The sequence below is a fragment of the Lonchura striata genome, chromosome 4, assembly GCF_046129695.1.
Source record: "Lonchura striata isolate bLonStr1 chromosome 4, bLonStr1.mat, whole genome shotgun sequence".
Classification (NCBI taxonomy): domain Eukaryota; kingdom Metazoa; phylum Chordata; class Aves; order Passeriformes; family Estrildidae; genus Lonchura; species Lonchura striata.
Genome location: NC_134606.1, coordinates 61,070,965 through 61,086,279, shown reverse-complemented (window position 1 = coordinate 61,086,279; position 15,315 = coordinate 61,070,965). Strand labels below are relative to the sequence as shown.

Here is a 15,315-nt window from a genome sequence, read left to right as displayed (position 1 = left end):
TGCTGCCAGGGGAAGCCAAGAGTGACCAATGCTTAACGGCCCTTCACTCTTGCCTGGCTCCTATTTCCCCAGTCCTGCTTCTCTCCCAAAGCACAGTGCAGTGGGACAGAGAGGGAGAGGAGCAGCAGCATCCTGTGGATGTCTGACATGGAAAAAAAAGCAACACAAGTTATAACTACAGAATGGACACTGTCTAGCAGATTACATAACAGTCAGTCAAGTACATTTCAGCAGTAGTACATTCTTTTGGCAATCTGACAGCTTTAAAAGGAATAATATGAGTTCACCTGTGATGAACGCAAGACCTTCAAAGTAAGAGAAGAGGCTCTGGAAAGCATCTTGCATTTCATAGTCCTGTAGCATACTGGAGACAAACAACTGCTGATCCTTGTGCCGAATCCAAGTCATACTGCTGCCACTACAGAGAACATCACACAGCTGCAACCATGCACCACTTTTGAGAGCTGCACTAAATGTCTCAGACTTAAGCATATTCATGAAGGAAGGTATTTGAGAAATGTGAGAATATTTTGGATAAATTAATTGTTTTTTGTAAATACAGCAAACATGAATCACTGAATTAATGAAACCCTTTTAACTTCTGAAAAACAGGTCTCTTCAAACAGCAGTACTGGTACAGCTGCTTTTATAACTCAGTTATATCCAGAGGCAGCAAACTGAGCAGGATCCCCAGCAAGGGAGAGGGCAGAGACACATCTGTAGTACAGAGTCCATACACAACACTGCTTCAAGTCAAATAACCACTCACATATACAGCTATTCTGGATATTTTCAGCAGGACATAACTGTAAGAAGTCTCAACACTGTCATCTTTTGGGAGACCAAGAAAAGCACCAACAACTTAACGTAGCAGACCTTCCTTCTGTTTAATTAAATGCTTTATTAGAAAAACTATGTACTTATTTATGATTCATATTTAAAAAGTCCAATAATACAGCTGAGTTGTGAATTCAAGTCAAGAATGGGAATCTTGGTTTTGTGTCTTCCTAGGTCAGCTTAACAGCTTCATTAGCTCTACTCACAATGTTAAATACTCTCAAAATGAGAATTAAATCAGCCTTTTGTAACATTCAGAGTAGTGGATGAGGTTTTTTTTCACTCAGTTAATTGGACAGTTCTTTCCAATGTAACAAAAGGACACCTATATAATCACTGTGCTTAGTAAACTAACTGTTACACTAAAGAGGTTAAAAAAGGCCATCAGGCACACTTGTTTGCTTTTAGAATTGGTTGTAGTCTGTTTCTTGCAATCACAAAAAGGCCTTGTGAGAAAAATAAGGGTCATAGTGCACTGGTCCTAAAATCGTGATTTCACACTTGACTAAAATCCATGTTTTCACAGTCCAAACTCACAAGTGCTTTGGGAAATATAAACCTCCAGTTTGCAGAGGAGAAGTGAGAAGGACTGGGCCTTATCTTCCCAGTGAAAATTGCTCCACAGCCACCAGTGATAACACTCACTTCTGCTAGACTTCTTACTGGAACAAGTGCTTTAATTGAAATTGAAGACTATTTTAAAGGGAAAAAACCTCCCCATTTCCTCTCTAGTGTGTTTTCAGCATAAAGTACATCAACCTTTGTTTCCAACTGGCTCAGAACAGTTTGATTACTCAGAGAATGCTTTACCTTCTCCTTGGTATAAACCAGAGGGTAGAAAATTACCTTATGCATTTCTTCTTATTGTCTTCTTATAAATGCCAAATATTTACTTACCTCTGTACCATCCACCCTCAGCTTAGGTTAACCTATTAAAAACCAAGAGAAATGGCCAGAAAATTTAAAGTAAAAAAACTTCAGTACATCAAAAACCTGATACATAGGATCTGTGTGTTTTATTTTTCAGTTATGACTCATACTTCTTCCCAGGTAGCATTGGTTATATAAATACTTGAAGAAAATGAAGAAACACACCTGGAATAACAATCAAACCTATGAAGCAAAAGGAAAAAGATCTTCTGTTGATCGGAAGGTAGTTAAATGCAACATGTGCTTTACAGCCTAGGCTGTGAATGAAATCTAGCACTAGGCTTCTCCTAGACTAACCCATGAACTCTCATGCCAACATCATCCCTTCAGGAGCCCACCATCACACAGAGCTTGCTAAGCCTCACCCTCATGGAGAGCTTTTCATTCTTTGTCAACAGGAAAGATGCTTTTTCTTCAGGAAAGATGTTTGGTGGCAGGAGAGTTTGGATACTGCACAGAATTTAATACAACTTCACTAAAGGAAATTAAGCCAGTTTGGTGCTCCTGAGACTGATCTGGCAATTCTGAGAGGTATGAAGAAGGTTACAGCACAGCAAACTTCACACTGTTACATCTTTCCTTTCCCAGCACCACTGTGTGCCTCATCCAAGCTCTACCCATGGCCAAGCTCTCTGCTCTTAAACATTTATATAAGTAATTGTGAAAACAGATCATCTCAATCTGTCTTTTTCCTTTGTCTTTTTCAGAGATGTGCTAGCAGGACCTTTATGAAACACCAATCATGCTAGCATTTCTCATGGGGTGTTTTCTCAAAAAGTCCCTCTAGGCAATGTTTTCCCTGCTGAAAGGGATTATTTCTGTAAGGTGCAAAAGTTGGTTTATGTAGCAAATCATCTGTCACACCCACATAAAACTGCATCATTACAGGGGATCTGAGAGTATGCAGATGAAGAGGTAATACTGCAGTCAACAAAAGATATCAAGAAAAGCAGTGAAGCTCACTCCAAGATACTGCTAGTGATTCTGCATTAGAAATTAAAAGTTTTATAATGACGTGTACTGACCAACAACTTAATTTGCAGAAAAGATACCAGGAGAAACACAATATATATATTATTTGCAAAATACATGCTTAGCTTGCAAAAGCTCAGCAGTTTCAGTAATGGCTGGTACACAGTGGGATAGGTATCACTTCCAAGTCCAGGGGGGACTGGGAAATCTGGCATCTAAATACTAGGCAGCTTATGGCAAACAGTAACTAATAAGAATGACAGGCTGAAGTTTTTAATAATATCCTTTTTCCACAGGAATACTAAACCTCTTCTTCAGATGTGGAGCATTATTTATTGCTCTTTAAGTGAGGAAAAGGAAAGGAAGGAAGTGGGAAAAAACTGCACACATCTCTCATTCTAACTGGGCTCCAAAAAGTGTAAATAATTCTCTATTTATTTCAATAAGTTTCTTTTGAGATCCCCACTGTACTCTGGCAAATACACATATAGTGGCTTACTAAAGCATCAGCTCATATACTTAGAAACACAGCCCTGTGTCTGTTTTCTATCACCTGCATGACCAGATCATTACACTAATGCCCAGTTCATGTCAACCAGCTTCCAAAACACAGGTCTGTGTCCATGAAACTCCTTAGTACTCCTCAATTGCTTGTGGTTATTATTCAAGAGTAAAATAGTGGAAACACTGCAATTACTCACTCAAAGCAGGAGCACTTTGTGGGTAGCTGCATAGACTTTTAATGGATTTCATTCTGCAGTCCAAACAGTAAAAGAGAAAAGTTCTCATTGGCTCAACTTCTGTGCTGCAAGCCTGCTGGAAAGGATGTCCCTATATCATTAGAAGTTAATTTAGCTGCTTCTGTTAGTATTCAACTCCTGGACTCCCTTCTGAGGCTGCCAACACAAATACCACCTGTGAAGGCCATTCTCATAAACTTGTTCCATGCAAAGGGATTTGAAATGTCTGTCTCAGCTCATCAGGGAACACATGGCAGCCCAAAAGCTCTAACAATCAACACATACAGGAAGGTTTTTCTTGCCTAGAGTGTCCATGTTAGCACATCTTCACCACACTGATGTGTTCAAATTTGTACAGGATTCGTGTCATTTTCCATACAAAAGCATTTATGCAGTCCACCTGAATCAAGATGAAATCAGTGGACTTGTATGAATGAGGCTAAAAATTATTGCTCGAATAAGTTCTCAATTATTGCAGCAACAACATTAAGTACATACCTTAGCAACATGTAAGGAAAAAAGCGAAGGATTTCTTTTGGGACATTAACTGTGGCCTGTGCAAGGTAACAGAACCAGCTGAACTTTTCCACACCTCAGTTTTCCCTTAACAGTATATGCTAAAATAAAAGCTATGAAGAGAAACTTTAGGTTATGAGTTGATCAAATGTTACTGAATTTCAAGTGTCAGGCTCCAAAACAAAACATCCTCATCTAGTCATTACCCCACATGTTTGCCCTTAAATAAGAGAGACTTAGCACATAGCCTCTGCTGCCCAAATTATTGGAGTGTGAAAAAAGATCATATTTTACAATGGTTAAGGTTCCACATATGCTCCAAAGAAAAAGCATTAACTTTACTTAAAGATTAATCTAGAGGCTGATTTTCACAGAATTTCATCCTATGGCCTCACATATGCTGTGTAGCAGTATTCACATTAGTTGCTTTGCTGCTTTTATTTAGCAAGGAAATATAAAGAGAACCATCTAGAGCAGACCACTGCTGCCTCACTGAATATGACACAAAGCATTGCACACTGCACTGGAGTTCATAAACCACTGACAGGATTAGGAATTTATATCAGTGTCTTTCAGACAATAAGGTGTTAGTAAGGAAACAGTAACAACCATCCAACATAACATCAGGTATGTTTTTTAACCAGCCTGACACCATCCTTACTCCTTCAACTTCATTAATCAATTAAATATACGTTCATTAGCATTCACCAGAAATATACTTTTCATTCAGCAGCCAACAGAGAATACCAAAAGACAGTATCTCCCCTTGCTTCCCTGTCCCAAACCCAAGCATGAGTCAGAAACAGAGAGGAAAGGAGGGAGGGAGAGATGCTGTGAGTATAAAGGGAAATACAGAGCTCAAGACAGCTACAGACTGGAAAAGCAGCTCTGTACCATGTAGCAGCTTCTTACATTTGTAAGTCCTGCCTATCTATGAAATGCAAGGAAGCACACCAAGGGATGAACTTCAGCATTAGCAAGCTTTTACAAACAAGCCAGTTCCCTGGTCCCAGGAAGAGAAAGGTGGGGGCAGCCCTCTGAACATTTGGACTAGGCAGATGCACTGGCAGCCAAGACCTGAAATTAAGCTGTTGGCCAGTTTACATCTTATTAGAGTGCCTCTCTTTTCCAATCTAACAGCAGGTGTTGGCTGAGACTAATGACACATACAGTTTATACAACACATGGCAGCATACTCGGGAGCTTCAGCTCTGAATGCACACACATGGGTCAATGGTGCTGGCGCTTTCAGTCAGTGCCACGAGGCATTCTTGCTTTGTTCTATTATAAAAATATTTACTGGAACTAATTTCCCACTTTGGATTAATTAAAGATACAGAAGTCTGGGAGCATGTATTTATTTTTCCCAAACAGCTCTGAAAGAGGACTTGGGGCAATACTGACTGCCACACAACAGGGAGACTCATGTGGGATCATCTTTCCATTACCATTGTACATTTTGAGTTTGGTTAAAACAACAAAAATTCCCCGTGGAGCACACAAGTGGAAACACCACAGAAGGTTCACATTTCCCACCTACAAAGCTGTCTCATTTCAGTGAATTCTGAAATTCAGTCACTGGACCTGTTTTCTGAGGTCCAATATAAAAGAGACACATTCTCAGTTTGGCATAGCTTGGCATGGCATCCAGGCTGAAGGTTGTGGGGAGGTGGGTGTCAGAACGCATTGAAAAGGCTGATTATAGAAAAACAAACTTTTACTTTAAACTGAAGATCTACTCAGGCAGCCAGATGCTAGAGGCATGAGGAACAGGGAGGCAACCCTTTAATCTGTTATTTTCCAAGCTTTCAAATGGGAGGGAGACACTGAATCATGTTAGGGAGCAAGGATCATATAAGCCAGCTCTTTATGAATGTTACGGGCACCGGGAGAGGAGAAGGGCACAGTCATGTCACTAGCCAGTGTATTCAGAGGCAAAGGAAGACCAGGGGAAGTGGGAGCCAGAGCTGGATATGAAGAAAGGGAACAGCAGCAATGTAAGAAGGACAAAGACTGCACCTGAGAGCTGTTTTGAAAATTCAGTCAAGTTCAGGGAGCATGAAAGGCTTCAAGCCCTTGGGAATGAAGCATGCACAGACTTAAACAAATTGGTATAATAGCAGGATACAGCAGCTTGTAGATGTTTTCAGTATGATCACAGCAATGACACAACAGCTACATGCAAATCTTACTAAAAGAGACACTGAATTCCCCTTGCATTGCACTCAAACCTAAAAACCGTCTTCACAGGGGAACTGCATTTTCAACTGCATAAGCTGGGACAAAACATGGAGCAAGAACTGCCTGATATTGGCACAGACTCCTTGCACAGTGTTTAGTAACATTCCTGTAGTTAATGCTTCATGAAAAACCTTTTTAATTCCTGTAAAAATCTGGAAGACTGCTACTGGGCCAAGCCCAAAGACTTTTTAAAGGAAGAATACAAAGAACAACTACTGAAAATTCAAGTTAGCATTTTTGATCTGAAAGAAGCAGAAAAGAGGATTAAAGTTGGAATTTGATCACCTCCAAGTTGAGTACCTCAGTGATGGATCTTATTGCTATTTGTCTTGGGCTGAGAACAGAAATTCAGTCCCATGAATTTGATAAAACTTTCCCCACCAACAGAATAATGGCACTAGAAGTACCCTGGTATCAAATAAACTCAGTCTTATCACACCAATCTCTCATGAACAAAATTCCCATGGGTATCTACTGACCAAAGTGTATTACACCTTTAAAAGCACTTAGATAAGCCATTGAAGAAAAAAATGTCTCCACAAGTAAGTTGCTGAAATCTGCAGCAGTAAATTACATAAAAACTTATAGAGATATTAGAAATAGTAGAACTTTCTACTGCACATAAAAGCTAAGACTTATCCTTTGATGACCTTCCCTGTACTTCAGAGATTTCACTGCTTTAGTTGCAGAAGCCTTTTTATATTCATATCATTGAGGAGCCATTAATGTAACACCCAATAAAAGAGCCCAAAGTAGTTTTGATCCTTTCCCTTCACCTTCCACTCCACTGCATTCACAGAGCCATTTAAGGTGTGCTTTTCAATGGATTTTTTTCATGGAGGCTTTTTCTTTGTCTTTTTTTTAAGTTCCATATTCACCACTATCCAGTAACATAAAGTCTTCCTGGTAAATAGCTTGATATCTGGCAAACATCAGTACTGATGCCATGAAAATCCTATTTAACTTCATCCAGTACATTAAGTTTCTAGTGAAATTTCTGAGAATCATCCCTTAATCAAACCCCAACCCCACCTGCTCATTTCTTGTGCCACCTGTATAATTGATTAAATTCTCCCTTTAAGTTTACAATAGCTTTGTACAGGCAAGAGTTCACCCTACAGCACATGTCCATGCCAAAACTGTTTCTACTTTCCTAGATTAATAACAAATGTTTTGCCTAGAAATGGAAAAATTGAAAAATCATTATCAATGGCTTGGATATTCCTTGCTGTTTTCACACCAAGTCCCTGAATTGGCTTTGTGGATTTTCAAGCCCCATGAAGGCAAGCATGGACTTGGTGCTTCACATCTTTCCCTCAGCAAGACTGAAGGGGCTGCTCTTAAAAATTAAAGCAAAATCTACTGAGAAGCAGTTTAAATAGCTGTGATGTTCATCAATATTTACACAAAAGCTGGTTCTTGTTGCTTCGCAGAGACAAGGATCAGAGTGAATATACTCTGATCTCCCTTGACTGAAAATGCTCTAGGCAGCAAGGAGAGATCACAGTTCCTGTGATGAAATTCTCAAGTACATGTCCCAATTAGGTTTTTGCCCTCCACACAGAAATGTTTTCCACTCCCTTTTAACTTACTAAAAATTCTGATGCTCAATCTTTAATCATATTCAATACTAATACTGAAGGATTTTCCCAGACAGGCTAAGATACAAAAATATGTATTTATCATAGTAATTTCTATTTGCATTCATTAGAAGCTTGATTTTAATTTAAAAATGCAACTGCAGTTTATCAAGTTTTCTATTAATGCTATTAAATGGATTTATCGGTCAATGAAATTTTTATGCAAATTGCATTAAATGGGAAGCACTGAATCTGGCAAGACACACAAAGAATAACAAAGAGGGGCTTCTACAAATATGTTAATCAAAAAGGGAAAGAAGTGAAAACAAAAAGATAAAGAAGGCGTACCCACCCCAATAAACAACACTGGTACACTGCTAACAACAGATGAGAACACTGAGGTACTCAACTTCTCGGCCTCAGTCCTCAGGGGCAACCTCTCTTCCCACACCTCTGCAGTGGAGGGACAGCAACAGGGACTGGGGGAGCAAAGTCCCTCCCACTGCAAGTAGAGATCAGGTTCATGGCCACTGAGGAACCTGAATGTCATGAGTCTATGGGACCTGATGAGAGGCACCCCAGAGCGCTGAGGGAATTGGCTGATGTAGATGCCAAGACACCCTCCATGCTATTTGAAAATCCATGGCAGTCAGGTGAAGTCCCAGATGACAGGAAAAAGGGAAACTTTGTACTCACCTTCAAACAGGGCAGAAAGCAGGACCCTGGGAGCTACCAGCCTGTCAGCCTTAGCCCTGTGCCTGGGACTAACATGGAAGAGATCCTCCTGGAAACTATGCTAGGGCATATAGAGGATGGGAAGGTGATTTGAGACACCCAGCACAACTTCACCGAGGGCAGGTCTGCCTGACCAACCCTGTGGCTTTCTGTGATGGAGTGACTCCATCAGTGGGCAAGGAAGGGTTACAGATGTCATTTATCTGGCCTTCTGTAAAGTCCTTAACATGGTTCCCCATAGCAGCCTTCTCTCTAAATTGGAGATAAATGCATTTGATGGTGGGACTGTTAGTTGAATAAGGAATTGGCTGGATCCAGACAGTAGTGGTCAAGGGCTGAGTCCTAACGGACATCAGTCACAGGAGGTTGAAACTGGATGATCTCCAAGGTCCTTCCAACCCAGATCATTCTATGACTACATTCTGTGATTTTTCCAGAAAGTAATACTTCAAAATATATTATTTTTGTACATCAGAAAACATCTTTCCCTTACAGACAGAACAGTGACCTGTACTTAAGACTGCAGTTGCCACTAACTCACTTTCAGTCAACAACCAATTCAAATGTCACATTTAAGATTGACACTTTTCCACTTCAATCCCCTGTCCCATCCCAAGGCCTGCCTAAGATACTGTGAGCCACTGAGTTACTTAAGCTGAACCATTAAGAGCTTATAAAGATCAGGGAGAGTGAGACAGCAAAACTGCAAAAATGCTCCAAATCTCCCTTCTATTGATCAAAAAACCACAGAAAAAGCACTATGTCTCACGAGCTGGCACTGACTTCCTCATCCCGGCTTCAGTCAAGACCATGTCAACTCTGACACAGCTGGAGAGGTTAACCATAGGAGAGAAGAAAGGAAGAAATGAATTTTCATGAGCTGCATTTAAACAACAGCTTTACTGTTGGACAGGGAACCCTAAATTCTGATTTCTTTCAGCTGCCCACATTTCAAGCTTCAAGAGTTGACCTTCATATCTAGCATAATACTAGCTTTCTAAAACACAAAATACTAAAAAAAATTAAGAAAGGAAAATCCAGTATCACTTCCAAGCAGTAGAGATAACACAGATTTATCAGAAATCAGATTTTATTCCTTCACATGGCTTGATTTTAGATTTTTTAGATTTTTTTTCTCCTGTGGAATTAACTAGATTATTGCTATCCAAACACACATCTTCAGTAAACAGAAATGCCATCTTTGCCAGATCCTCAAAGATATTTCAGGGATTTCAGCGCAAATGACAGATGCTAATTTATTGATAAAACATTAAAGGGAAAGATTCATGTGTTTGATGATAATAAAGAATCAATGACAATTCACTGACCTTGACTATAACAGCTGTGCATTGCTTTTTCTTCTGTTCTTCACTAGCTCTGTGTGCCTGTAGGCACAGCTTGGCAGAGGCAATTCCCCACTCTCACACTGATCGTTAATGACTTTTAAATTTAATAGCCTTGATGCCAAGAAGATGTACACACACTGACTAAAGCGTATGTGGTACCCATCTCTGCTACTAGCAGGAAACGAGCCTGCTTCAGGAATTCCAAGGCGTTTACTGATGGTTTAGACACAAAATGTTCCTCCTTCTCTTTACTCCCATTATACACAATCACTTGGAGAATGAAGTCTGACAGATCATAAGGTTTCTTTAAAGTTTGGTTCCATTCACATGTCCCTCACTTTCAAAAACACAAACATCATGGCATAATATCTGTTACAGACTGAACAGAAGCCAAGCCCAAATGTTAAGCAGACTGGTGCTCAGGACACCTGCTGAATTTGCACCACAAACTGGATTCTGCTGTTCTCCAATTCACATTAACATGAATATAAGCTATGAACGTAAGCTCACTGGTTTGTCTTGTCCTCTCCTAATATAGTTCTTCCACCTTCTATAAATATATATATATATATATATATATATATATATATATATACACACACACACACTATGTGCAATTAGAATATCCCTCAGTACAAGTAATCACTGCTCTCTGCCTCCTTCCAAACACAACCAACCAACTTGCAAAATAAAAACTATAATCTGATTTGGAACAAAACCTCATTAACTTTCTTCCATTATATTATTGTCTAAAAGAATTACTGTACATCTATAAATTACACAGACTGTACAATCCAGTAGTAAACAAAGAGGTATTTATCCTAAATACAGATCCAACATAACAAAATATGCTTGCCATTTCCTAATATCCCTATGCACTGAAAATTCTTGTTATCAGCGGAGTCCTTTGCTTTTGCTCTCCACAGCAAGAACAACAGGGTTCCCAGAAGGTCATAGTGATTTTCTTGTCACAGTTAATGCAGCAAACCCTTCAACGTAATGGGAAAAAAATAGTTCTGTATATGGCATTGAACCTGGGACATATTTCAGGCACTGACACTTGTGCAGTTTGTTTCGGAAACATTTCAAAAGCTACACCAAGGTGAGCTATTGACTGAATCTAATTTGGACAGGCCCATAAATTTTCCAAACCCATCAGCATACTTTAAGTTACTTCTCTCAGTGCTTTTCCCACCCTACTTTATATTTCTTTATGAATTTGCTTGAGACAAAAGTGGAAAATTCAAATGAGCTTTTCATTATTTCACAAGCTGATACCTAACCTATCTCAAGTATCAGATCAGAATTACATCTCCATCCAAAAGGGAAGCAGCAAAGTCAATAGGATATATCTGAAGCTATTCCACAGGTCAGTAGCAGATGGACAAGAAGATAATTTGGGCTCTGGGCTGTAGAAGGTTCCATGAAATACAGCATTATGCTACCTCTTAAAAAGTCATGAAGTCTTTGCATGCAAACATCCTAGCAGATATCAAGTACTAGGAAGCAGAGTTATATTCTGGAAACTGAGGATCTGGCCCAAACATTTTACTTTGATGGCTGCTTTTTACACCCTTGATTAAAAATATATATAGTGGAAGATATGCTGTATTTCCCAGAAATTGTTAACTATTTAATATTCAAAGTATCCATAATATCATATAGTTTATGTAAATATACAGTGTGTTATTTGATTAACCTATACTATCTGAGATAACTTTTTGGGAAAACAGCTACCAAGACTGTGAAATAGGTACTTAGAAATTAACTCACTTTGGAAACCATTTCCTCAAGACTGAATACTTTTCTTCATTATATGCACCATAATGCAAGCTGTAAAGCTCAGCCAAGTGTCATGCCTGTTCCATACAGGAAACAGGGTCAGGTGGGTTTTACGTCTCTGAGAACTCCCTGTGAAACTCCATAAAAAACGTATACCATTAGAAATTTAGCAGCCATCAAAAAGATGAGTGTGATGATCGTATTTTAGTACCTGCACAGAAGTAATTCACAGATGTCAAAGTTTTTTTGGAAGTCACAAACATCTGGAAAATCATTAATACATTAAACTATCATACCCCTGTAGGTGCTAGCAGGAGATCCTTACTATCAAAGAGGCTCAGGCCTGCCCTGACCCAAGAGGAAGAACTATTTAACCCTACTCCTATGGCATTCTAGGGCTAGGCAGCCCTGAAGCATGCTGATGAAAAAAGCTAAATAAATAGGAAAAGATATGAGGGTTAAGGAGCAGTAAATCACCACAACAGAAGCAGCCAGGCACACACCAGTCTGTTCCATATTACACATGGCAATGTATTCAGGCTAGGGTCTTTTTTGGGAAGACACAAAGCAGGGATACTCTGCATAGTAAGCAGAAAAAAAACTTTTTTAAAAAATAGCAGTATCTTTTCAAATACAACTTATTCATCTGCCTCAGTCAAGTCCATCTGACTGATGATTTTTTGCTACTTGAACTTCCTGTGTATTTCTCTCCTTTTAAAATGCAGAAATGAGAAAACCTGACCTGGGAAAGGAAGTTATAGAAATGAGTCTGATGGGGAAACCACATTAACTGCCAGGGCCTGACTCAGTGTAATCAAAATCCCAAATCCAACACTGAGTCAGTAACAGAGATGGAAAAGTTTGGTGCTTTACACTGCAGACAATTCTGCTTGCATTAACTTACTTTTCTCCCTGACCTCCCATCCTATCTCCTTTCACTTACCAAAGGCTTAGTTTCATCTTCATCTTTGAAATAGTAGAGCTGGTCTCCCTTGAGGACAAACCAGCGCGTGTGCCACGTCTTGACAAAGCCCCCCTGCTTCCGCAGCCACCCACACTTGATGGCAACGTGCTGCCCTTGGCTCAGGGCAGGAGTCTCTGAAGAGCCATTGTGTTCTTCCATACTGGGAATAGGCAACTCTCCTGTTGGGCGAACAAGAGGAAAAGGTAAAATTATTACATTATCATCCAGGCAGTAACTCACTCCTTTCAACACAGCTGGAAAAGAAACATGCCTCAACTAAAGAAGTGTGTTAGAAAAGCATTTGCCATCTGCCTGCTTGTTCTCATACTAGCACCCCATCAGCTGAGAGAGCTACTACTCACCTATAAAACACTAAAATAATAATGAACTGCTAAAAAGCGGGCGAGAGGCAAAAATTTTTTTCAACTGCTGTGCAAGACATTTTGACCAGCACTGAAGAAGACATCAGCTGTTTCTTAGGGTGAGTTCTGCTGCATTACAGACAGTAACAAGGAATGAACTTACAGTACTTCCTCAGACTATGGAAATCAGCTGACTACTGGAGGTCCCCATTTAAAAAAAAAAGCTTAGGGCTTTCAGTGAATGTTTAAAAAGCTTCTGCTTCACCAAAGTTTAATCTTACCCCACCAGACAAGAGGGGGGCAATTTTGTTATTATTGTTGTTACTCCTTTTACTGAAGTTCATTTAAAGGAATGGGGCCAGTAAGATGCAACAATAGTTGCACATCACCTCATACAAGCAACCTCTGATTGAAGTGAGTGTGTGCCTAGACACTTGTTATAGTCATCTGGCAAATCATGAAGAATTTTGGCCCACCTTAAGGCACAATAACTGTGTCAAAACTACAGCTGAATTGTGGAACTAAACTTGACAAAGTTTCATGCAACATTTTGGCCTTCTTAAAACTATACCTTTTAACCATTTCTGGATAGCCATGACTCTTCCTGATGGATTTTGTACATATAATCATGTAGTAATATGCTTAAGCTTCTCAGTCAAAAAACTTTTCCTGATCTCTTATTAAGTCTAGAGCACAAGCAAACAATTTTGAGTTGCAAGTTCTGGCATTTCCAGTTAAAATACAAATCAAACTGAAACCTACATGTACCAAAGAGTTTATACCTAAACAGAATAAAATGTGACTATGACCACAAGCAAAGCAGTGTGCAAAATCAGTCATGAAATTTCACTAAGTGTTTGAAGAACAACATGTTTCTCTTCTTTCCAGACTACCACTGGCAATCTCTTGCCTCATCAGGAGCTTGCACTGCTGTTAGAGCCCGGAAAAGCTGACTTCTTAGATAGCTTTTTGTTTCCAAGTATCAGGTGGGGAAAAGAATGAAATATTCGTGACATTGCAGGCAGCAAACATCTCTTACAACACTTAGAAGCTTCAAAGTTCTCACTTTGGCAAAGTGGGTTAGTGAGTCCAAACCTGGCACTCCTGCTCTGGGTCCCCTACACAGCAACAAGACCTTCACTGAACATCATGAATGGGTATCAGCATTGCCATTGCAAAGGGATGCACTCAGTTTCTAAGGTAGACTAGAAACACAGGTAACACACTCATTTGATGAGACCATCCTTCTGACAATTAATACACAGTGTTACATCGCTATAAAATAAATCACAATAACAGAAGGAATCAATAGATTCCAATCAGAAATGGTTTTCAGCCCTTTTTTTCCTTTGGCTCCTCCTTCCTACTGCTCACACATCCCCTTTGGAACAACTTCTCCAGCTGCCACCTCTGTTGTGTGTTTACAGCTTTTTCTTTTAATACCCACACACAGTCTGTTTTCACATCCCTGGTCTGGGCTGGATCCTGGAGACTGCTTGCCATGAGTACAACTCCTCACTGCCCTGCGCCACTGAGGTTAACAGGCCTCAATACAAGCACAGAGGTTTCAGCAAAGTACAAATTGCAGGATCAAAACTTAATCACTTGGTATTCTTCTCAGAGAAAGGAAATCTTTCTCCTGTCTTTTTAGAGTTCACCTAGAGTCACCCAGAACACTTGTACTGTGAGATTTACTTGAGACAAGTGGCATCACAAAACATACAAACATGTCTGGCTCTCTGCAGAGCAGATCAAGATTTTTTGTGTGCATGTGTGTCTGTGGTTATAATTGCAAGAACAAAAATGAACCTGATGACAAATCCTCAGACCACACTGCCCTCTCACCAAAAGGAAATGCACCCAACTCATAACTGGCATCTTCTGAATACGAGCAGCAATCTTTTGGATGCTGCTAGGTTTTGCTTGGACCAACCATAGATGCCAAGAAGCAGCCCTCCAACTCACACCTTTAGAAGGTGAATTAGTGAAATATTTCATGGAAAGCATTGTAAACAGCAGGTAAATTACTGCAACTGAAAAAAGGAACAAAATCATTACCCATAGGCTACCCTGCTCCTTGGTGCACAACTGCTAAGCTGATCAGCTCATCTCTGCTGCCAGGGCAAGCCTCAAGGCAGGAACAAAGGAGTTTAAATACAGTATCTATGTGTATCACAGCAGTGCAAAAGACATTAGGTCCCTATCACACTTGGACCACAAACAAGAATCTAAATACCAAAGTCAAAAGCAATTAGCTGCTCGGATGAAAGATAACTTATCTTCTTGCATGAAGTCACATGTCAATGGTGC

The 15,315-nt window shown here is 39.8% G+C and overlaps 1 protein-coding gene across 1 annotated transcript in view; it reads right to left on the bottom strand.

The window, feature by feature from the left end:
- ARHGAP24 (Rho GTPase activating protein 24) overlaps positions 1-15,315 on the bottom strand; it is a 181,620-nt gene that overhangs the window by 140,262 nt on the left and 26,043 nt on the right. The window contains exon 2 of the mRNA XM_021549220.3: positions 12,623-12,822. Within this exon, the coding sequence (XP_021404895.1) occupies positions 12,623-12,822 (200 nt within the window). The remainder of the gene's footprint in view (positions 1-12,622; positions 12,823-15,315) is intronic.